Source organism: Aspergillus neoniger, assembly GCF_003184625.1.
Source record: "Aspergillus neoniger CBS 115656 unplaced genomic scaffold BO87scaffold_31, whole genome shotgun sequence".
Taxonomy (NCBI): Eukaryota; Fungi; Ascomycota; class Eurotiomycetes; order Eurotiales; family Aspergillaceae; genus Aspergillus; species Aspergillus neoniger.
Genome location: NW_020291159.1, coordinates 15,218 through 37,279, shown reverse-complemented (window position 1 = coordinate 37,279; position 22,062 = coordinate 15,218). Strand labels below are relative to the sequence as shown.

Sequence of the window (22,062 nt, the reverse complement as noted above, 5' to 3'; positions counted from 1 at the left end):
AACTGACGAGACCCGTTCATTGTAGTTAGTCATTGCACTTGATGAAGATAATCGTACGGTCGCAGTATAACGCGTTATTTTGCCGAGGATGTATGTCTACTTAGATACGAGGAAATATCAAGAGATCGAGACATTTGCTAACTGAATGATATGGGTTGTTCGATCGATTCGTGTGGTGGTATGATGATAACTGCTCAGGACAGCATTGGAATATATAGCAAAATTTAGAAGGCTCAGATATGAACAGCATCATTGGTCTAGTGGTAGAATTCATCGTTGCCATCGATGAGGCCCGTGTTCGATTCACGGATGATGCATTTCGAATTTCTTTTTTCCCCTTTCTATATTTGCCTCCGCCAACTGACCTCTGCGACGATGTCATGATGGTGTAGCTTTTCCCTTCATTGTTACACTGGAACGTATGAGACACTACTACATACTCACCTTTCTATCATTACATGTCAAGGCGAAGGGGCAAATGCATTTGATCTATCTGCTCTCAAGAGATTGGGTTGGACAGCTGGAAAAGGTAGCCGATCCTGGCTGGAGTGAATGTATCAACATTACATAGTCATTCTCCGTATAATGCCATATAGAATATTCTGCCATTGTGGACTGACTATCGACTGGACAATTTGGTTTACGTATACAATAAAATGTGCCCTACCACTAATAACGAACATAAACGACGAAGAATGGGGTGGATGCGGCTCGCAGGCAGCAGGCAGAGGCTAGCCCGGGATAGCTGGCCAGCTGCGCCACTCATTTATATCTGCTTTTGTATGAATTTGCTTTGCTTGCTTTTATGATTTCCTGTGATTTAGTTGTGTTTGCTACGGCCATGACTTTCCTACCTTGGGGCATGCGTTGCTTTGTGTGTTTACTGCGAATTTGAGGGGCTCGAGGGCGTTCCGGGCCATATCCTTTGCTTCAATCGGTGAAGCACCTGTATAGCTAGAAGACGGCTCGATCGGGTATAACAATTTGAATTGAATTGATTTGGAAACTGATAACAAACACCCGAGGGCGCATTCAATAAAAACCGAACATAGAAGGATAAAGGTGCGAACCACACGAAACTAATCGCCATCACTAGAGGAACTTGAACTCGAGCTTGAGCTGGAACTGGAGCTTGAACGACGGAAAGTCTTGCCATAGTGTTTCTTCTTATGCCTCTTGCGTCTGGGGAAAGCACATGTCAGCGTACGTATGCCAGCCATCATCACAGGCAGACTTGCAGTTTACTTGCGATTTCCATGCCTGCAGCGCCTGCCAATGCACCTCCTGCAACACCCAGCATCCCACCTCCCAGCTTGTGATCTAAAGCGCCCCCACTAATGATGCCGGCTACATTCGGTGCAAACCACTTTTTACCTCCGGATGTGTTTGTAGTAGGAACAGGCTCTGACTGCGTCTGATAGTAAGACACCTTCTGGCCTTGCTGATGCTGAGTCTGTGGTGGATAAGATGAGCTTTGCTCATAACTCATGGACGTGGGTTGCTCATGCCGATGTCCATCTGAATGCCTTGCGTCGTAGGAAGGTGCATAGCTTTGCTGATATTGTGCAGGATGACTGCCAGGGGATGTATTCACATATTGATTAATGGTAGGCTAACAAATTAGCTTGCTGCTATCTCCACGGATTATCTACGACCCATGAGGCATGCGCATACGGGATTGGCAATATTGGATAGACATACGGGAGCCTGAGTGTATGCGTACTGCGAAGGCTGTCCTTGCTGGTATTGCGCTGAAGGGTAATTGCCAGGAGTATCTCCGTAACTATATCCAGCAGCTTGCTGGCCATAGCAGTTCTGTGGGTCATCGTACTGGTTGTTGTAATGATATTGGCGGGATGAATCCGACATAATGGGTAGTATGGATATCGATGCTGTCGCCCAAAGGGCTTAAGAAGTGATGCAGCACGTAGTGCAATATGATCTAATGAGGCACACAAAATTGACGATGCTAAGAGGGAGAGGCTAGGTAGTCATGTGGTTGCCTCTTTGTCCCATTTACCATTGCACTTGCCGGTCTTACTAAGACTTACGTTGCTTCGTGACACAGACCTTTACGGCCTATACACAAAAAAGACAGGTATCCTCTGGCTTTGTGCGAAAAAGAATGAGTGATATGAAGAATTAGGGAGGATACTCACTTCTTTGGCTAGAATACCTGAAGGACGCTTCCTTGCAACGGAGTCCTTAACCTCATCACCGTTTTGCTTGTGAATTATCTGAAATTCACTTTGTTTTCAAGAACGCATCTCGCTACTCCCGTGTCGACTGTATGTCTCGTATCGATTACCATATTAATGACCGATGCCTGAATCCAAATATGGTAAATTGTATTGACAACCCTTCTTATATTCACTCACCTTGTGTGAAGCGTGACCAGACCCTTTTGGGATATCAGGGTATAGGGCCCACAATCTTCTATATAATTCTCCCTCGTCTTCTCCTTCTCTTTTCTTCTCTTCTCCTCTTCGCCATCTACAACCTGCCTTCCCCCCCATATCAAAATACGTAGTAAGTTATCTCATGATGGACTCTGACTCTGGTGATGAGCGAGAAGAGTGTCGATCTTCTGTTCTTCTCTCAAGACAATTACATACATTACTGACAATTTGCCAAAGACATTCCCGAGCCGCCGCTGCTGCTCCCACACCTCGCGGGCCCACTCGGGCACAGCTCGAGCGGTCTAAAGTAAGTTCTCTATATTAGAAGATTATGTCTGATTATGATTGATCTGATAACATACTGTTATGCCAGTAACCAGACTGCTTACACCAGCACAAAAGCTACGGAAGAAAGAGCTGCGCGATGAACTTCATAGATTGAAGTTGTTGGAGGATGAATATCGTGAAGAATACAACCGAAAAAAAGATGAATGGACTTCCTCGCACAAGGAGTTGGTAGACCAACTTGCCGCTCTCGATGAGTCATATAAGACCGAGATAGAGCCGGACGAGAAGCGATTGGCTGATGTCGAGGATGCTGGTGTAGTTATCCCAGAGGGGGTTTTACCCCCCACAAGGGACCTTACCGAAGGACAAAAGTTGAGGAAAAAGGAACTGAGAGAAGAGATTACCCGACTAAAAGAACTTGAGCGAGAACACCACGAAGCTCTTCAAATTAAGACGGAACAATGGGACACTGCTCGGAAAGCTTTAGTGGATGCTCTGGAACGCCATGACTCTGAACGCCAAGAGTCGTTTGCCCCTGACTACAAGTTATCGAAAGAGTTAGACGAGAAGATCAAGTCCGCTGTCTCGGAAATCAAGGGTCTCGTGTAAAAGACTGATACCGCCTTTTACATGATGGCTGGTTTTATGGGACTGAATTCGTGAATCGAATTATCCAGTGCAGAGTTAGTGCTCAATATGCCACGGGCACCTTCCCATTTGGGAGGGAGGTCTCGAGCACAACATCTTCTTCACCCGTTTTACTGCATGTACTTAGATCATCTTTGTTATCAGACACTTACAAACAACAAGACGCTTCTGCACGTTTCCAGGCAGCTGTCAGCTGATCCTTCGCCTCTTCTTCCTGCGTGGTCTCCGACCTTCACCTCTTCCAACCAACCAACCAACCACCCAGCCCCTTGAGATCTAGATAGATCAAATTCATATATATTTGACCCTTTGTCTTGACGATTGATTTGTCTGCAAGTTCTTGAAGAGGATGTAGACGCCTTCGACGTAGCTAGAGAAATGTTCCCTCATATTTTTATCGAGCAATGTGCCGTCATCGTTCGATGGCAATTGCAAATCAAATGTCATTGTTATACGGGCAACAGTTGTCCTCATGTTCATGAGTGCTAGCGGCTTGCCGATGCATGCGTAGGGGCCTTGAAATAGTCAGATTCGCATTTACAGGCGTGATCAGAATAGGCAGACGCGCTAGGCTTCCTCCACACCGGCCTTCGCTCATGCCACACCCTCCGCCTATCTTATAAGGTAAGATCCCATCCATTTAAGACATAGCCTCTTCGATCTGTTTTACTGCTTTCCCAACCTGGGGAAATTCTATTACTTGAGATACCGAATCCATGCATCAGGAACAAAAGTCCTAAGAGTAGCAGGTGGTAGGATCCTGCCTTTTCTAGGGCCCAAGCCTTACCTTACATGGATGGGATCTTACCTTATAAGATAGGCGGAGGGTGTAGTATGAGCGAAGGCCGGTGTGGAGGAAGCCTAACTGGTGTGGCGGTAGCGCCTCCTCCCTCAGAATATTGGCAGATTCAGCAACAAAGATATAACTCACCGAGTAAGAAAGGAGCATAGGCAGATTTATACTTCATCGCCTCAGGGTATTTGTACCACCTCTCAGGAAGGAACCGATTTGCATTCTCGTAGAAGACATCGGCTAGAAAGGTGAGCATTTGCTTTGTCAGACCGAGGGAATATATTGTTCACTTACATCTTCCAATAACCCATTGCGGGCAAGAGACTGTCATGTTTCCTGGTATGTAGGTGCCACCGATCATGATACCCTCCGGTGGTGTCTTTCTAGGAATAATGCTTCCAATTGGAGGATGTAGACGGAGCACCTCGTTGATAAACCCATTAAGATGTCTTAAGCCTGCTATTTTCTCGTGCGTATACTCCCCGCCAGGCTCGACAGCACATAGGCTTAGCTCCTCGCGGATCATCTTTACGTGGACTGGGTGTTTAGCCAGCTCGTAGATGACGGTGATTAGAGCTGCTGCAGTAGTGTCACTATCGTTCACTTGTGAGCCCGTATTGCTAAAAAGAATAAATTCGAAGAGCTGCATACCTCCCTGCTGCAATTATCAATTCAACATCCCCAAGTAACTGATAGAACTCTTTATTTGTAGGTACTCGTCCTTGCAACTCCACGAGCAGCGACGAGCTGATATCGGGTATTTCGGGCGTTTCCTAAATCCATAAGCAATTTATCCGAGCATAAAACAGCAGAAAAGCCTCAAAGACAATACCCTCATTCTCGTCTTCAAGCGCTGATGGCTAAACTCCTCATATCTCAAAGCATCCTTGTTCATCCCCGGTATCGAGCCCAGCAGCCGAAGGGCCCAAATAGGCACGGAGTATTCCAACGGTTTGAGCATATCATTCAATATCTGTATTGCCCAGTGGTTGGCACTGGCATCTAACATGCCGAAAGTTCTACCGAAAGCTAAGTCGCCCATCACATCGTAGCTGTACCATGTGAGATAATTGCTGATGTTAAGAGCTTGACCATCACCGGCTGATGTTAAGAGATTGATCAGCTTTTCTCGGTAGACTTGAATGCGTTTTTCGTATGCTCGAAGTGATTTATCGCTGAAGCCTAGACTCCATACTCTCCGTCGTTGGTCATGAGATTCCCTGTTCCGATGTGCATGTAGCGATTGCACTGGTGCACCGAGATCATAGAAGGGCGCTTTAGTGCAGGCGGACTTGAATCCATAGATGATATTTACGGCATCGGGGTGGATTATGGAGAGATCAGATGGGCCTATGCGCACAAATTGTCCGTACTCCTTATGCAGCTCTTCGAGGACCTGATAGAGGGGTTGGTGAAGAAGCTTTGCTGGTAGCCAGAACCCAGATAGACGTGCACCTAGGGGGCCGGGAAACCGTCCCAACGGATGAAGAAACACCCTGTAAATGATGAGGCTGCAGTATAGGCCCAGCAGATGTGTAGATATTAGGCTCAAAGATGCGGTGCTTGCTCGAATAAAAGAGGTTTTTTGTGCATAATGACTCGTTGCAGCAACTAGTATCGACAAGCCACCATACGTGTAGAGATACCGAATCGGATAGAGATGGTGTTCGCCAGAGCGGAAGTAGAGGCTGTGAGCTAGCACGCCTAGAATAAATGCTCCAGCTTGTAGCTGTAGTCCGCTTTCCATCTTCACGACCACAGGGTTGAAGCCAAACTTGTGAACGAGAAGGGCATTAGTGATGTCAGAGATTGCTAGAGAGCGACATTTAATCCAACAAGGGCTTGCAACAATGAAGTTGTATCTATGCTGCCTAGTGTTTCTGATGAGTTCGATCGGTGGTACAACCAATGCCAATCTGATGTCGACTTACCCAAATCCTTGAATGGTCTTTTCGAGTGTGCGGCAATATTGTCCATCTGCTCTCACAGTCGCATGAAGCGGAGAAACCCGAGCAGGACATGTATGGGCCCTGAATCTGGGATTCCTTTTTCGCAGTTATTCTATCGTTTCCTGCAATCTTAGACGCCGGTCCTGGAGTACCTTAAGCGGGCTAGTACCCACCCTTGACATCGCCTGAACTGGTACTATGCTTGTGACATATAGCAGGTTGAGCTTTTCAATCGCCAGTTATTTAAGGTCGTACGATGTTCCTGGTAGGTGTCACATCTGTCCAATCTTTGTGTGTTGTAAACCCATCTGCACACCAGCCCCCTCTTATTTTAAGGGGATTAAATAGGCCCTGAAGATTTCTTCTCCAAAATAAACAGTAAAGGAGTATATTCTGCGCCTACCGAAGAGTATCTCTATGGCCAAACATTAAGTCTTTTCAAGCACCTCATGTTTTCTTGGAACACGATTCGCTCTAAACCAGAGTCTCTCAGCGCCAACGCGCTCCACAAACTTCAGGCAGTAACACCGGAGTTCGGAAAATCTACTACCTGCAGTGGAGTGTTAGGAAATTCAAAGAGCGTTGCATATCTGAATGGTTACACAGGTATCGGCTTTGTGCCCGCCTTCTTGTGCCTTTCCGTTTAGAATGCATATATGCCCGCAGTACAGACAAGTACGACACTCCTCAACCTCGTTCGGAGTGGAAACGGTGGAATCCTTGATCATACTGCCTTCTGTATAAGGGCAATACACTCACCTCTTGGACCAGCAGATCTGCGAGCATCATCACTCCGAGAGATAGTTGAAACCAAAATGGCCTCACCTTTCCTGAGGGACGAAGCCTCATCTCATCCAAAAGGTATGGAGGCATCACCACCTGACGATTTACCTGAAAATCAGAAGGCGGACGCTGGCACCGACGCCCAGTCAACCCACAAACCATGGGATATCATCGTGAAATACCAAACGTCAACCAATGGCGCCGAATCGTCCTGGTGGCGGAACATTGGCCCACTCCTTGGTCGGCTGCTGCAAATAACAGGCTACTCTGTGCCTATGCAATTCGAATATCTACTCTTCGCGCGGAATCACATTGTCCCCGCTCTCGGACCGTATCCGCAGCGCTGGCCAAGCGTTATGACCTATACCGATCTGCCGATTGAGATGAGCGTTAATTTTCAGGATCACCATGCATCGACTGTTCGTGTGGGCATTGAGCCGATCTGTGAGTTCGCGGGAACATCCAACGATCGATTCAATCAGACTGCTACGGAGCGGTTGGTTGGTCGACTGTCTAAATTGGGAGGACTTGACCGCATGCTGTACCATCATTTTGTTAGGGATTTTGGGATCACTGAGATGGAAACATTGAAGGTGAAACAAGGGGAGTTTAAGAGGGACTCAGTGCAGTCGATGTATAATATAGGGTTCACCTTTGAGAGGGTTGGGGCAGCTAGTGTGGATACGAAGGGGTATGTTTTTCTCAGACTGAAGGAGAAGGCATCTGGCTTGCCTATGCAACGATTACTCCGTGATTCGTTGAACCAGCTGAATGTGACGGCAGAGAGAAGAGACAGTGAGGCAGTTCAGAAGGTGATTGTGTACATGGAGGAAGGCGGGGGATTCAATGAGTACACATACCTGGCTTGGGACTTTGTCGATTCGGCCAAGTCCCGAATCAAGGTTTACGGGGTACTTGGAGATTTAAGGATGGAAAAGGTTAAGGAGGTATGGACCATGGGTGGAAGGCTGAAGGATTCGGCTACGACGCAAGGCCTGGAGTTGGTCCGACGGCTATGGGAATTGCTGGAGGGCAACGGTCAACAAGGACAACATCCTTCTAAGGCGCCAATACTGATGTGGAACTATGAGATCCGACCGGGCCGCGACGAGCCCATCCCGAAGCTGTACCTCCCTCTTCTTGGGAGGAACGACATGTTCGTGGCCAAGACGCTGGCGCGCTTCTTTGACTCGCTCGGATGGGCGGACGAGGCTCGGAGCTATGTGGCTAACGTGCAGTATCTGTTGTGAGTTCTGCCCTTTCCCGATTACAATTATTCCGACTGACGTTGATGACAGCCCGGATGATGACCTCGAGCAGTCTGCCCGGCTTCACTCGTGGGTGTCACTAGCGTATACCAGCCAGGCGGGGGTCTACGTGAGTGTGTACTATCACTCCAGCCTGGCCTAGAATCGAGTCTTGGAATCATCATCATGAACATCGCACAAGGGTATTACTATGAACTGAACTATTGCATAAACAAAATCGTACGCGTAAGTGACCATCCGGCGGACATCTAGGCGTTCTGTGCGACCACCACACCGGTGAGTCAAAGCAGGGTTAGGACCCCAGAGAGGGATATAGGCTACTTCCTAAGTAAGACGGTGGCCAATTTCTTTTCCACTCGGCGGGGATTGGCTACCGTCCGGCTATCGTGCGGTACCAGCTGACCAGAGCCGAGATGGGGACAGATTCACCCCATGGGACCCCCGCGGAGCTGAGAAGCGATGGATAAGACAGGTAGCATGGGAGGGAAGGAAGAAAAAATTGTAATCCGGCCAACGAGGGAGGGGCGCTCGGACAAAATCCGCGCGCAGAAGGATTCTTGGGATGGAACGAACTGGGTCTCGTGTCCGGGCCGAGAACCATTGATTCGTTGGGAGAAAAACCTGGCGAGCAAGTTGGTGGCTGACGGGATGCCAGTGGGAGAGTAAAAAGTTTACTAGGCGAGTTGGTAGTCTGGGACTAGATAGAACTAGATAGAACTAAGGGTAAAGGATAGCTCGGGGTTTTACCCCGCGATGGAGCCACGCACGGCCGGGGGTTGAGGGTTTGGGTTGTTCGCTTACCCCGGCGGCCATTGGCGGTCTGGAATTGATTTAGAGTTGATGGGACCCTGTGCAGCCATTATATTGCGGCGTAAAAAACAGGAGGTAGAACAGAGAATACCATGGAGACTTTTTCATAGATGGAAGCCCAGATCTGGGGAAGAAACAAGAAGAGGGAGAAAGAGACAAGCCGCGACAAGGCGGGCTTGGCTGGTGGAGTTGGAGCTGGAGAGCCGCTTGGCAGTAAATCTGGGGAAATCTTGGCGGGGGAAACACACACACACACACACACAAAAAGAGAGTTATAACACTCTTTCACAAAAAGGAATAAAGGCAGTAGGCTCTCAGATCACTCGATGACATCAGATGAGCAATTGACATGGCGAACGATGTGTCGAAAAATAAATAAAGTGCTCATACAAACGAAGACAAAGGAACAACAAGCAGTGCTAGAGCGTGATGATAACATCCGGCCTGACTAAGGAAATCCCCTGGTCATTTACCATTTGCCCAGAAACTCTGGTTGAGGGGCGGCGTTAAGCTTTCCAACCTCTCTCGTTGCTTTCTGTTCCTCTCTAGCTTTCCAAAGCTTCCCCAGATGACTTGACGGGACCCATCTGTTCCGGAAGATGCATCTTCCTCCTGCTCGTCATGGGAGGGATCGGCATCTGTCCGGCCATGCTCACCGTCGTCGGCTTTCTGTTCCAATTTCACGGGCTTCGTCCTTCTGCCCGATAATCGGGGCATAAAAGCCTGCTCCCCGCCAGTCATGGCTTGTTCGTTTCTTTTTTTTTTTCTCCGACCAGGCCATCCCTTTCTCTTCCTTACCCAACCGCGCAGCGCTCGTAGACGCGCTCTCGCCGTGGTTCTTTTCCTCCCTTCTTCCACCATGTCCCACTACTACGAAGGGGACAAACCCTCGACGGGGGTGCCCGTTCCCGTCCAGCTGTCAGCTGCTGACGAGGATGAGCAGCCCACGATGAGTCCCATCAAGTACATGACCACTCGTCTTACAACCTTGGTGCCTCCTATGAACCCAGCTCCCAATCCATTCAAAGCGCTCATGCTCCTCAATCGGAAGCAATGGCTCTTTTTTGGGGTATGTTTCATCCCAAACCTCAAACGCCGGACACTCTTCTTGCGCCATGACTAACCGCGGTTCTAGGTTGCTTTTGCCGGCTGGACTTGGGATGCCTTCGATTTCTTCACCGTGTCCTTGACTGCCACCGATCTTGCAAAGACATTCGACAAATCCGTCACCGACATCACCTGGGGCATCACCTTGGTGCTGATGCTCCGCTCCGTGGGCGCCATTACCTTTGGAGTCGCTGCCGATCGCTGGGGTCGCAAGTGGCCCTTTATCGTTAATAACCTCTTGTTTGTCGTATTGGAACTGGGTACGGGTTTCTGTCAGACCTACAAACAATTTTTGGCTTGTCGCGCTCTCTTTGGAATCGCCATGGGTGGGTTGTACGGCAATGCCGCGGCGACCGCGCTCGAGGACTGTCCCATGGAGGCGCGCGGTATCGTGTCTGGCTTGCTGCAGCAGGGATATGCGTTTGGATACTTGCTGGCTACCGCATTTGCACGCGGCCTAGTCAATACCACCTCTCATGGGTGGCGACCGCTCTACTGGTTTGGGGCCTGTCCGCCCGTGCTAATCATCATCTACCGGATGTTCCTGCCGGAGACCGATACTTTCCTTCAGCGCCAGGCCACTCGAGAGCATGTTCGCGGTGGAGTGACTACAACATTCTTGTCCGAGGGTAATACGGCCTTGAAGAGACATTGGCTGCTTCTGATCTATCTGGTCTTGCTCATGGCTGGCTTCAACTTCATGGTACGTTTGGATGCATACTCTTACTCAATTTAGTCTATTCAGCATCACTAACCAAACCCCAGTCTCACGGCTCCCAAGATCTCTACCCAACCATGCTTGAAAACCAATTCAACTTCTCCGCCGATGCCGTTACTGTTACCCAGGTCGTCGCCAACCTCGGCGCCCTGACCGGAGGTACTACGTGCGGCTGGGCCAGTCAGATCTTTGGTCGCCGCTTCTCCATCGTCTTCATTTGCATTATTGGCGGCGCGCTCCTCTACCCCTACACTTTTGTCACGAACCACAGCGTTATGGCCGCTGCCTTCTTTGAACAATTCTGCGTGCAAGGCGCATGGGGTGTCATCCCCATCCACCTGATGGAGCTGTCGCCGGGTGCTATCCGCACCTTCGCGGTGGGTACGGCCTACCAGCTGGGCAACCTCGTCTCGTCGGCTAGTTCGACGATCGAGTCCACGATCGGGGAACGGTTTCCCTTGCCCCCCACAGAGGAGGGTACCAAGCGGTACCAGTATGGCAAGGTCATTTGTATCTTTATGGGCTGTGTGTATGGATATACGATCTTGGTGACGCTGATCGGCCCCGAGCGCCTAGGTCGCAAGTTTGATGTCGCGCATGATGGTGATATGGCGGTCGTGGCGGCACAACGGGGAACGGATGGGGAGGTGGAGGTAGAGGGTGATCCAGAGAAGGGCACGTCGAGGATGGTGGAGGGTTGATTCGATCTGTTGATTAGCTGTACTGCTGATGATGTTATGATGTGATGAGAAGAGTGATATTCATTATGTTATATAGCCGATCGCAATGCATGAGATTATACGCTATGTTTGTTGGCTTAGTACATTGTTTGACTGCGTCCCGAGATGTCTCACTCCACCTGGCCCAACATCCTATCGCGTTGTAGAGTCTATGACACAGAACAGATCAGTGGAGATGTCGCAGATACCTAAATCATGGTAATCGATATCATTAGTCCAGGCACTGGTACAATCACAACCGATGTTGATTGTAGAAGAAGTAAGAAAGACATCAGAATCTGCTTAATAATCGATGCTCATCAATCCCCTTTGGGACCGATCACCGGGTTCAAGATGGAGGCTCATCATTGTAATCATCTCTTATTGAGTGGCAAAGAAAGCTTTAACTTACTAAACTATAGATAATGTTGATGGCAGGAAGTAAGCAAAAATGTTCGAATAGTGGTCTTTTCCCCTGGGGCACACAGACCCTTTTATACAGCCAGCCGGTCAGGAGATTCTTCCTTAGGCAACCAACCAGCCAACCCCGCACGGATTGGAACTAAACTGCATTCATTCCAATGCAGTGAACCGGGATGCTGACAGACAGTCCTGTAATGCACGTTGGAAATATACTTTCTACTCGTAGGAAACCATGACCAACGAATTATTTGTATAGAATACCAGTAGGAATAGCTAGTTGTTTGAGTTTAGATCGAGATCAAAGGAAAAATGGATCCACTTTCGGACATTGGCATCGCAATCTCGTGGAGCGGAGATCGGCGACGCTCTTTTCTCAGGGTCTGATTGATTCATGACCTTAATTTGAGTTGGCTGATGGAGTGCTGAGCTTATGGTTCATGGTTCTTACCAACATGTTGATGGCTGTCATTATTCAGTGCGGAGATGGAGGGATTCCATGGATGAATTGTACTCTATGTGCCCTCCCCTTCTGTCTCTGACCTCAATCAGTTTAATTTCCTGGTGGATGTATCCTGACGGTACTACCTCGGGGTTTCGAACATCGTCACCTCATCTTTCTCTTTTTCGCCCCTACCCACCGTTTCTATTTGCAATGCAGATGCATTAGATACCATATATCCAGACTCGAATTGTTTGCAGTTCCACCTCACGAGTCAAGAAAGAATTGAGATCGTCACCCCGACACAAAGAGCTAGGGCAGCAAAAGAGAGACGCCGACCAGAACCGCCAAGCCCCGGACCGGGACTGGCGCTGCTCTCTCTTTCCCTTACAACTTTCATTTCACTTGCTCGTCTTCGTTTGCTACGCTCTTCGCTCCTCCTCCTCCGTTTCGGGCTTCATCTTTCCCTCCCTCTCCTTTCGACCTCCTCTCCCCTTCGGTAGTTTCGGGTTTACTTTTCTTTCCTTTCTTTGGGATCTCTCCGTCCTCCTCATCTTTTCCCGGTCGGCCACTCCCTCGTTCGTCCGCCATCCAAACCCCCCGACTGCAAGGGTCCGGTTTCAACGCCCACAGGAGGTAGAGGGAAGACCGCAAAGAAGACGACGAGCAGCTTCAATCTCCAACGCGACTAATATATCTCTCCTGCATTTGGTCCGACCGGCAGCTGCAAACCCTCATTCGCTCAATTCCTCGCGATCCGATCCGTTGGCGCATTCCAGCCTTTTCTTCAGGGTCCAACAAGCAGCCGTGATCCCCTTGCCGCCTGGCTGCTCCTCCTTCCCCCCCCCACAGATTCCTTACGATCCTACCCTTTTCCCCCGAGACACCACCACCACCGCCTTCTCCTCCTCCTCCCCTTCTGCCTCCGAACACGACTCTTCCCCCCAATACGTGCTGGATGAGTATCTCGATCGCCGCCTCTTCCAATGCACAGACGTTCGTCTGGCTCGCCAGCCGAGGACGACGCTGAAGAATCCCTGGCCCCCGTCTCCCGCACCCCGACAGACCCGAGTCCTGCGCCTCAAGTCCTCGATCCGCCGGAAAAATCGCGTCCGCAGGCCGCTGCCAGGACCGGCACCAGCTTCGATCTTCGTCGAGATGCCTCCAACCCGCGTTCCCGAAATTCTAGCCTTTGGCGCACTTCCTCCTCCACCGAATCCCGCTCCTCCGCCGTTATGATGCCGCTGGCTTCCCAGCGATTGCCCATGGAAGCCTCCCCGGACGGTCACCTCCGCTTTCGACCGTCGCGCCTCCGCAGTCCCTGGCCCGTTTCCATCCTGACCGCGCTCACCACCCTGGTCGCCTCGATATTTCTCTTCTTCATCCTCCGGTCCTTCTCCGAACGGCAAATTGGCGGCGATGGCTGTGGAATTCCCGTCATGAGTCCCACCTTCCTTCGCATGGTGGGTTTCGATACGGAACATACCCGGTTTGCGAGCAAGTATAATCTGTTCCTCTATCGGGAGGAGGGTGTCGACCCGTACAACCAGGAGAACTTGGGCGTAAGTACCTGGCCAATGATTGTGCCGCGTGGCTGTGGCGTTTCCTCCCCGATCGCAGGCTGACTGTGTATTCTGCTACATCCAGTTAAACGGTGCCCCTGTCCTCTTCCTCCCCGGAAATGCCGGCAGCTATCGACAAGTTCGCTCCCTGGCTGCCGAAGCTTCGAGACACTATGCCGACGTCGTCCGACATGATGAGGAGCGGCTTAAATCAGGTACCCGCAGCTTAGACTTTTTCATGATCGACTTCAACGAAGACCTGGCGGCCTTCCATGGCCAGACACTACTCGATCAAGCGGAATATGTCAACGAAGCCGTGTCATACATCCTCTCGCTCTACCATGATCCGCGACGGTCGCGGAGGGACCCTGGCCTTCCCGACCCCAGCGCGGTGATTTTAGTTGGGCATTCCATGGGAGGCATTGTCGCACGCACGGCGTTAACAATGACGAATTACCAGGCAAACTCGGTCAACACGATTGTCACCATGTCTGCACCGCACGCAAAGCCCCCGGTTTCGTTCGAATCGGACATCGTTCATACGTACAAGCAAATCAACGATTACTGGCGGGATGCCTACTCCCAGACCTGGGCGAACAATAACCCACTGTGGCACCTTACGCTGATCTCGATCGCGGGTGGTTCGCGCGATACGGTGGTTCCGTCGGACTACGCTAGTATCTCGTCGCTGGTTCCGGACACGCACGGCTTCACGGTCTTCACATCGACGATCCCTGATGTCTGGATCGGTATGGACCATCTGTCGATTACGTGGTGTGACCAGTTTCGCAAGGCAATCATCAAGTCGTTGTTCGACGTGGTGGATGTCCGTCGGGCCAGCCAGACAAAGCCCAGGGCCGAGCGCATGCGGATCTTCAAGAAATGGTATTTGACTGGATTAGAGCCGACCGCTGAAAGAACGCTCCCACAGAAAGGTGCGTATGCGATAGCACTCGTCGATACTGTTGACTAACTGTTATTAGAACCATCTACATTATTGACGCTGGAAGATAGCACCAACATCATCCTGCCGCAAGGCCAGCGACTAATTCTTCACGAGCTCGGCCACAGCCCGAATACCAACGTCCACCTGCTTCCCGTTCCGCCGCAGGGTGTGTCCGGGAAGAAGTTTACTCTTCTTACAGATCAGAAATTAGACAACCCCGGAGAGCAGGGGACATTGGAGGTTCTCTTCTGCAGTGTCTTCCCGTTGCACAACGGCAAGTTTGCCAGCATTTTCTCGATGAACATGGACTTTTCCGGGAGCAGCGCCGGCTCGACGCGCCTGGCTTGCAAGAACGCTGCGGAGGATGGCATACACCTACCAGCGTCGACGAGGACCTCGAAGCAAGCGTATGACCGGACCTCTCCTTTCTCGTATCTCCAGTACGATCTGGAGGATTTGGTCGAGCACCAGTTTGTGGCAGTGGTCGACAAAGCGCGGTCTCCAACTCGCGGCTGGGTGGTGGCGGAGTTCTCCGACAGCTCTGACTCGGTCATCCGAGCTCGTGTGGGCTTGGGCGGCTTGCTCAGTGCTGGACTGAAGATGAGACTTCCGGCGAACCGCCCAATGCTCACCGAGGTGAGAATTCCGGCGCTGCATTCGAGTTTGTTGAATTACAAGCTTAAGATCGTCCGCCGGGGTTACGGAGAACAGCCCGAGCTGTTTGCACCGCTTTTGCGCCAGTCGATCCCTGATCCCCACGAGTCCAAGTTCTTTGTCAATGTGAAGCAGGTCAATGTCAATCTCCACGGTGTCGCTCCGTTCATGCCTCCGCCTCTTCGTGAGCAAGCCACCCTGGGTGGAGTGTCTTTCCATTTGTGGACAGATCCGAGCAGCGAGTCAACGGTTGACATCTCTCTGTCGGTGGACGTCCTGGGTAGTCTAGGTGAGCTCGTGATGCGGTACCGCACCGTTTTTGCTGCCTTTCCGATTCTGGTTATTGCTTTGGTTCTGCGCAAGCAGTTTCAGGTCTATGACGAGACGGGTTATTTCATCACCTTCGCAGAGGGGTTGGATAGCACACTGCGGTCGTCTTTGCCTATTTTACTGCTCGCCATGTCGTTGCTGGCTTCTTCCCTGGCTACGTCGACTACGCTGCCTCCAAGCGATGATCCATTTCATTGGCGCACCAACTCCACGGAGTCGCCCATTGATTTTACGAAGAATGACCTACTGTTGGGATCGCAGGATGCATTCTTTTGGTTCTTGGTTCCTGTGTTCGGTCTGATCAGTGTGGGCGTGTGCGTGATGATGAATTATGTGGCTCTGTCCCTGCTGTCGGTTTTGTCTTTCTTCTATGGTCTGTTGAACAGCAAGTCGGGGTATATCAAGCGTGATGACAAGGGGTGAGTTATCCTCTATGATTTTGCATGCACAATGCTAACCATATCAGCAACCTTCCCATCTTTTCGGCCCCTACGCCCAGACGGCGGTTGATTAACACCGCTATTCTGCTGATTCTTGTTGCGACTACTATCCCGTATCAGTTTGCCTATATGGTGGCGTGCATTGTGCAGCTCGCTACTTGCGTGCGAGCCCAATGGCATGCGAAAGAGACGGTATGCATACTTGCATTGTTGACTTGCGTTTGCTAATAATCACAGAAATCTACGACTCATTATAATTTCGCCAATCTTACATACTCGATCTTTCTCCTGATGCTGTGGATCCTGCCGATCAACATCCTAGTCCTGCTCGTGTGGGCACATAACCTTGTGGTGCATTGGTTCATGCCATTCTCCTCCCACCACAATGTGCTGTCAATCATGCCGTTTATCCTGCTCGTTGAGGCCATGACGACAGGAACGATGGTCCCTCGAGTCAGCTCACGGTATGCTCCTTCAATACTAGTATAATCTCAAAACTAACTGAACAGGCTAAAAAACGTCACCTCCCTCATTCTCTTCGCCCTTGCCATCTACTCCGCAGTCTACGGCGTCTCCTACGGCTACCTTCTCCATCACCTTACTAATCTATTCGCCGCCTGGCTCGTGGGCATATACCTCTTCAGCAGCGGCTTCTCACCCCGCCGACTTTGGCGCATCCTAGAAGGCGACGACGCGAACTCCTCGGCCGAACCAGGGAGTAGTCACATGAAGAAAAAACCATAATTCTACTACACCATACATATCTTATCCTTTATTCTTCTATTATATGTCCCGTTGCATCTTACCGGTTGCGGACCATGATTAACGGCGTTTTGCTATTTTTGGAAGCGGCGTTTGCTTTTTGTTTTCTGACCGTGGGTCGATGTACAGGATTGTGCTTGTTATGTGCTCATATGAATGGTTCTATATTACATCGTGTTTGAGTGATCCTGACGGAAGTTGGGATCTGTGATGGCGGATGGATGTATCTTATTAGCTTTGTGTGTGTTGTTGATACTGTCCGAGAGTGTGTTTGTATATACGGTTGGATCTGGAAATAGACTTTGGCCGGGTAATAGTGACGAGAGATGGTGTTGCTGTTCATATTTTCACACTATCGTTGATGTAGACGACATCTATAGCTTAGAATAGCTGCACCTCGTGCCTCTTCAGTTGAGTGCCTTGATCATCCTACGTTATATCCAAGCCACATTAGACATGACGCAGCATGTTCCGAAGTAGGATCTACCTTGCTGACCACTTCACGGGCATCTACCACGAGACAAGACTGATTCCAAATCGAGCTGCTAAACCTGGTCAGATACAGTAATACATTGAACTCATAGAAGACACGCGTCCGAGCCAAGAAGAGATTTAGTTGTCACCAGATACGATACAGTCCAAGATAGCCCTGGTTTCTGTATTCCAATCTCGACTTCTGCGCATGCAGAGCTTGTCAGCTTCCATATATTCTGGTCTCTAATCACGAATATAATTCATATAAGATCCGATTCACATCTCTTAAAGCTATACATGTACTTAATAGTGAATAAATCTGTTAAGACATTTACTACAGCTAGACAGCTGTCAGCTGATCCTTCGCCTCTTCTTTTTGCATGGTCTCCGACTACCACCTCTTCCAACTAACCAACCCCTTGAGATCTAGATAGATCTCATCGATATATCTTTGACCCTTCGTCTTGGAAACATCTCCCCCCGAGGCCCCCGAAACATAAGGAACAAGCCAAAATGCTCATCTTCCTCGGCAAACTTACCTACCCGCCGTACGCCACGAACGAACTCTTCGCCGTCATCTTCAGCAACAACATGCAACAAGGTGAAAAGGTAGCCGTCGTTCACCAATGGACTAAGGATGCGGCCGGACAGGCAAAAGCCAATTCTTTTGCGCAAGGGACTGTCGATAAGGCGGTTATTACGTCGACGGGGGAGAAGGAGATTGAGTTCTTTTATGGGGATCGGGAGACGACTTATTACTGGTACTTGCCTTACTCCTTCTTTCCCCTTTCTATAGGAGTATTGGTTTCGGAGTAGATGAGTGAGTGCTAATATGTGGGGTTGTCTGTAGGTATAAAGGCACCCAATCCGGGAGTAAATTGACATTGTCGATGTTCAACAAGAGCGGAGAGGAAGTGGTCAAGAAGATTGAGCTCCTGGCGACGTATTATTGATCATGATCTAGTATTCTGCCTTCGTTGTGAAATTCATAGTTCATACATCATAATGTTACTTGCATTGGATAGAAAGGAAACAGAACTCATCAAGAAGCAGTCTATGAGCTATGATCCTTCCACTTCCACCTTCCATATCCATGATATATATTAGATTCCTTGCTGTTATTGTTTTGAGTTACTTCTACTTGCGAATACCCCACTAGGGCCCATGGAACCCTCAAACGCATGCATTTGATATACATACTTAGATTGAAGTAGGTATTACTAAGGGCAAAGTTGGTGTGCTTAGTACAAGTCTGGATTAACCTAGGCTTCCATAATCCTGGCAAGCCAAGAATGCAAACACGCGGGTAAACATGCGCGGAAGACACCTGTGAAAGGTGGTGCTGACAACTCAAAGGCAAATGAACTTTCCAAATTACAAACCTTCAGCGTCAGGCATAGAGCGATCTCCGGACGAGTTCATGATACTAGAATGAGCCGAAAAGGATTCTGCCTGGCAAAACCCGCATATCAGGAATAGAAGTTTCTGTTCGATCAGTCTAGAGTGACTCAACCTTCCAGACGTTTGAATGCCCAATAAGTTGCCTTGATCAAACGAAGCGCTGGGGTTGGGGAGACACAGCTGTATGGGCACATGTCCTGAGCGTTTGTGTATGATTTCAGCAAGTCAACGAGCTCGTGCAGCAGAGAAAAGAGCTGATGTAGCAGAGGCAAGTGCTGACACAGCAATCCAAAAGGCCCACGCAGTCATACAAAGTGCCGAAGAAGACAAGCGACGGGCTCAGGAATATGAGAAGAAAGCACGGAAAGAATTGGAACAGTTAAGAGAGGAATTGGAGGTAGAGAGGGAACGATCGAGACGTACGACATTTGGCGAACTCCTTCAGTACTGCCATACCATATTTTCAGCACCCCTTGGAGTCGAAAAGCTCACTAGCTGCACAGAGGTAGAGACCCTGCAGTCCAAAGGAAAATTTTGCCCCTTGAAGCTCGAGCTATGGGAAAGCTGTGATACCGAGCAAGAAAAGATCTACCGGGCTGTTCGTATGTGCCTTGAGCCGCCAGGGAGTGCTGCGTTCAGGCTCTTCACATCTCGTCTTGGTTTGAAAAGCATGGGCGAATATTTTGACAGGCCAATAAGCAGTGAACGAGATGTGGCAGCTCTTGGACAGTTTACCGTGGAGAGCCAAGTCCAGAAGATTCTTGCGGAGTTCTGCAATATAGCGGCCGCAAGAGCTGAATTTCGTTTGGGCAGTGGAGTTCGGTTCGACAGTCATGCAAATTGTCTTGATGATGTCGAAGCCGACAAACAGCAAGACCGGACAGCGGACGGAAAGGACGAGGAGTTATCAAATTGCCAGCATCTGAGACCAGAACAATATTGCATCTACCAAGTCGATGGTGAAAATAACAAGCTGATAATGACAGTTGGGTACAAGCCACCGCATATACTCCATGTCGAAAATATCCGCTTGGGACTGCGTCCCATGGAATTCTGGAAGGAGATACTGAATGCTAAAACCATTCCCAACGATCTGGAAAAGAAGATAGAGTATGATGCGGCTTTTCTAACCGGTTCCGCTATTGTTCACGCGTATCATGTTATGATAAGGAAGGGACTTGAGTATTCCTATGTGAGCACTGGGCTAGCATTGATCATGTTGCGAGTCCCCTACGACAGTCCGGGTACTCTGTACTACCGTCTCTTTGAGCCTAATAGTGAAATTACTCCACAAGATGACAAAAGACTCACGGCTCCATTAACATCCGTGGCGCGTGTCTTGGGTTTGTGTCTAATGAGCTGTAGCTCGACACTTCGTGATCAGAAATGGCGAGATACGGCAAAAAGGGACCTGCCGATTTGGCCAGCAAGCTTCAATACCACGCCTTTCAGAGCCACGCAAACTGAGTTGAACGCAAGTCCGGCTGCTTTGCGGAATTCTTACACCGCAACCGTCGAGGACACCTCCGCAGAAACCTCGACAACGTGCCAGCCATCCCAATTTTCTATTATGTCGCCGACAGAAGACTGCAGGATGCCGACTCCGACACGTATGCGGCGCCACCTAACCCCGGACGCAGATACCAATACAGGCCCCATGAGACAAAAGCGTCGAATCAGCGAGAATGCTGAGCCATCGGGGATCCAAAAGAACCTTAAAACTAGGGAAAATGACTCCCAAAAAGATACAGCCCAATTTTGTACCCAGCGTTGTTTTCTTGGTCTACAGTATGGGAGAAGTCTGGACGAACAGTGTCCGAACGTGGCGCTGCACCGATTAGGTACAAATGGCGACCACCACCAGATTCTTCCTGGAACGTTGGTCCGAAAAATCGAGAAGCAGCTTAATAAAGAAGTTGGTCATGGGTGCACGTCCATCAGTGGTTGCGCGTCAACCGGCCCACTATTTAAAATTACATCTTCGACACCTGGGTATACTATGGTTGGCAAAGGAGCCTCATGTGATCTGTGGAAGGAAAAGGTCTCTCGTGAAGCAGACATTTACCGCATACTTCACCAAGCGCAGGGATCTGCAGTTCCTGTTGTTCTTGGGACAGTGGATCTGAAAATGACTTACTTTTCGCATGAAGCCGATATTAACCACATGCTCCTCATGGCTTGGGGAGGAGAGCAGATCGAGAATTGTGAGGACAAGTCCTTTAAACGCGAAGTCAAAAGATCTGAAAAGGAGATTCGCTCTCTTGGCGTCATACATCATAATATCCAGCCCCAGAATACGTTGTGGAACCCCGAGCTACGCCGGGCGTTGATTATTGACTTTGATCGTTCGCAACTCGATTCACTTCCAATCGATAAACGGCAATTCTTGATGGGAAAGAAAATCCGCGACCCTTCCGGCCGAAAGCGACCATCTTCAGTTCCACTCGAGTAATAAGTTATATTTCAGCCTGATTTCTCTCACAATTGCTGCCTGGCAAGAATTAGCGGGTTTTCCCGAGCCGTTTGGCAATGGCGCGAGGTTTACCGTTTCTTATAGACACAGCTGATGTGTGCTGCCAGATATCTTATTCTAGACTAGTTGATGGGTGCATATAGTATCAAATTAACTTTCGGGGAATAGAAAACAAAAGGCTCTGTGCTTGAGCAACTCTTTTAGGCTTCTGAATGTGCATATTCCTGTAGATATCTTGAGACATTGGAGTAACAATCGACCTGTATAGACGTGACCAAGATCAGCCGATACTGATTGTCTCAAGATTAAAATATAGCTCCCTGAACAAACAAACTTTACATACATTTATATTTACAAGAAACATACACTAAGCAAGCAGTATAATTTAAGGAATTTGCCATCAGCTGTCATATGTACATCATATGCGCACAAAATTCAGCTATCATTTTGATATTACCGCTGCTTTGGTAACTGCACCTAACACAACTGTTTCCCATCAAGACCCCCAAATCCACCTTCACAGGCAAACATAATTCCTCTGCTCAGGCGCAACATCCCTATCTATACATTCTCAACCTTTAATATATCCTTTTTCTGCTACTACCAATCTTACCTTTCTCTAACCCAAACAGACTATGAATCCTCACCTCTTATCAAAACCTTTAAAAAAGTATAA

The 22,062-nt window shown here is 49.3% G+C and overlaps 9 protein-coding genes and 1 non-coding gene across 10 annotated transcripts; 8 read left to right on the top strand and 2 right to left on the bottom strand.

Moving 5' to 3' along the window:
* The first annotated feature begins 246 nt into the window (after positions 1-246).
* Positions 247-317, top strand: BO87DRAFT_t207. Its single transcript has one exon. It is a non-coding gene; the product is annotated as a tRNA-Gly (tRNA).
* Positions 318-1,043: 726 nt separating this feature from the next.
* BO87DRAFT_341110 (putative glutamine-serine rich protein MS8) lies at positions 1,044-1,937 on the bottom strand. Its single transcript, XM_025620684.1, has 3 exons — positions 1,702-1,937; positions 1,239-1,612; positions 1,044-1,182 (listed from the first exon to the last, which is right to left on the bottom strand). The coding sequence occupies exons 1-3, from the start codon at positions 1,867-1,869 to the stop codon at positions 1,080-1,082; spliced, it is 645 nt and encodes a 214-aa protein (XP_025476523.1). The 5' UTR covers positions 1,870-1,937; the 3' UTR covers positions 1,044-1,079.
* Positions 1,938-2,544: 607 nt separating this feature from the next.
* Positions 2,545-3,296, top strand: BO87DRAFT_461664 (uncharacterized protein; the record flags this gene model as incomplete). The annotated part of the gene is made up of 3 exons (XM_025629110.1): positions 2,545-2,560; positions 2,637-2,706; positions 2,780-3,296. 3 exons carry the CDS (start codon positions 2,545-2,547, stop codon positions 3,294-3,296), a joined length of 603 nt encoding a protein of 200 aa, XP_025476522.1.
* Positions 3,297-3,461: 165 nt separating this feature from the next.
* Positions 3,462-6,313, bottom strand: ftmC (cytochrome P450 monooxygenase ftmC). Its single transcript, XM_025618091.1, has 6 exons — positions 6,060-6,313; positions 4,961-5,990; positions 4,780-4,901; positions 4,423-4,721; positions 4,267-4,368; positions 3,462-3,850 (listed from the first exon to the last, which is right to left on the bottom strand). The coding sequence occupies exons 2-6, from the start codon at positions 5,873-5,875 to the stop codon at positions 3,627-3,629; spliced, it is 1,662 nt and encodes a 553-aa protein (XP_025476521.1). The 5' UTR covers positions 5,876-5,990; positions 6,060-6,313; the 3' UTR covers positions 3,462-3,626.
* A 579-nt stretch (positions 6,314-6,892) lies between these two features.
* On the top strand, positions 6,893-8,270 carry BO87DRAFT_315726 (reverse prenyltransferase; the record flags this gene model as incomplete). Its single annotated transcript, XM_025619706.1, has 2 exons — positions 6,893-8,106; positions 8,159-8,270. The coding sequence occupies 2 exons, from the start codon at positions 6,893-6,895 to the stop codon at positions 8,268-8,270; spliced, it is 1,326 nt and encodes a 441-aa protein (XP_025476520.1).
* A 376-nt stretch (positions 8,271-8,646) lies between these two features.
* On the top strand, positions 8,647-9,448 carry BO87DRAFT_315885 (uncharacterized protein; the record flags this gene model as incomplete). Its single annotated transcript, XM_025619716.1, has 5 exons — positions 8,647-8,764; positions 8,844-8,903; positions 9,056-9,209; positions 9,249-9,318; positions 9,362-9,448. Coding segments are annotated over 5 exons (489 nt in total), but the record flags the coding sequence as incomplete, so codon positions are not given.
* A 139-nt stretch (positions 9,449-9,587) lies between these two features.
* On the top strand, positions 9,588-11,573 carry BO87DRAFT_379197 (sugar transporter family protein). Its single transcript, XM_025623975.1, has 3 exons — positions 9,588-10,007; positions 10,074-10,748; positions 10,811-11,573. The coding sequence occupies exons 1-3, from the start codon at positions 9,798-9,800 to the stop codon at positions 11,462-11,464; spliced, it is 1,539 nt and encodes a 512-aa protein (XP_025476518.1). The 5' UTR covers positions 9,588-9,797; the 3' UTR covers positions 11,465-11,573.
* Positions 11,574-13,133: 1,560 nt separating this feature from the next.
* BO87DRAFT_137701 (GPI inositol-deacylase) lies at positions 13,134-17,134 on the top strand. Its single transcript, XM_025618090.1, has 6 exons — positions 13,134-13,906; positions 13,992-14,841; positions 14,890-16,255; positions 16,303-16,468; positions 16,514-16,740; positions 16,786-17,134. The coding sequence occupies exons 1-6, from the start codon at positions 13,331-13,333 to the stop codon at positions 17,018-17,020; spliced, it is 3,420 nt and encodes a 1,139-aa protein (XP_025476517.1). The 5' UTR covers positions 13,134-13,330; the 3' UTR covers positions 17,021-17,134.
* Positions 17,135-18,025: 891 nt separating this feature from the next.
* Positions 18,026-18,465, top strand: BO87DRAFT_315963 (uncharacterized protein; the record flags this gene model as incomplete). Its single annotated transcript, XM_025619718.1, has 2 exons — positions 18,026-18,273; positions 18,363-18,465. 2 exons carry the CDS (start codon positions 18,026-18,028, stop codon positions 18,463-18,465), a joined length of 351 nt encoding a protein of 116 aa, XP_025476516.1.
* A 408-nt stretch (positions 18,466-18,873) lies between these two features.
* BO87DRAFT_379195 (uncharacterized protein) lies at positions 18,874-21,391 on the top strand. Its single transcript, XM_025623974.1, has one exon. It carries the CDS (start codon positions 19,098-19,100, stop codon positions 21,363-21,365), a length of 2,268 nt encoding a protein of 755 aa, XP_025476515.1. The 5' UTR covers positions 18,874-19,097; the 3' UTR covers positions 21,366-21,391.
* Positions 21,392-22,062: the final 671 nt, after the last annotated feature.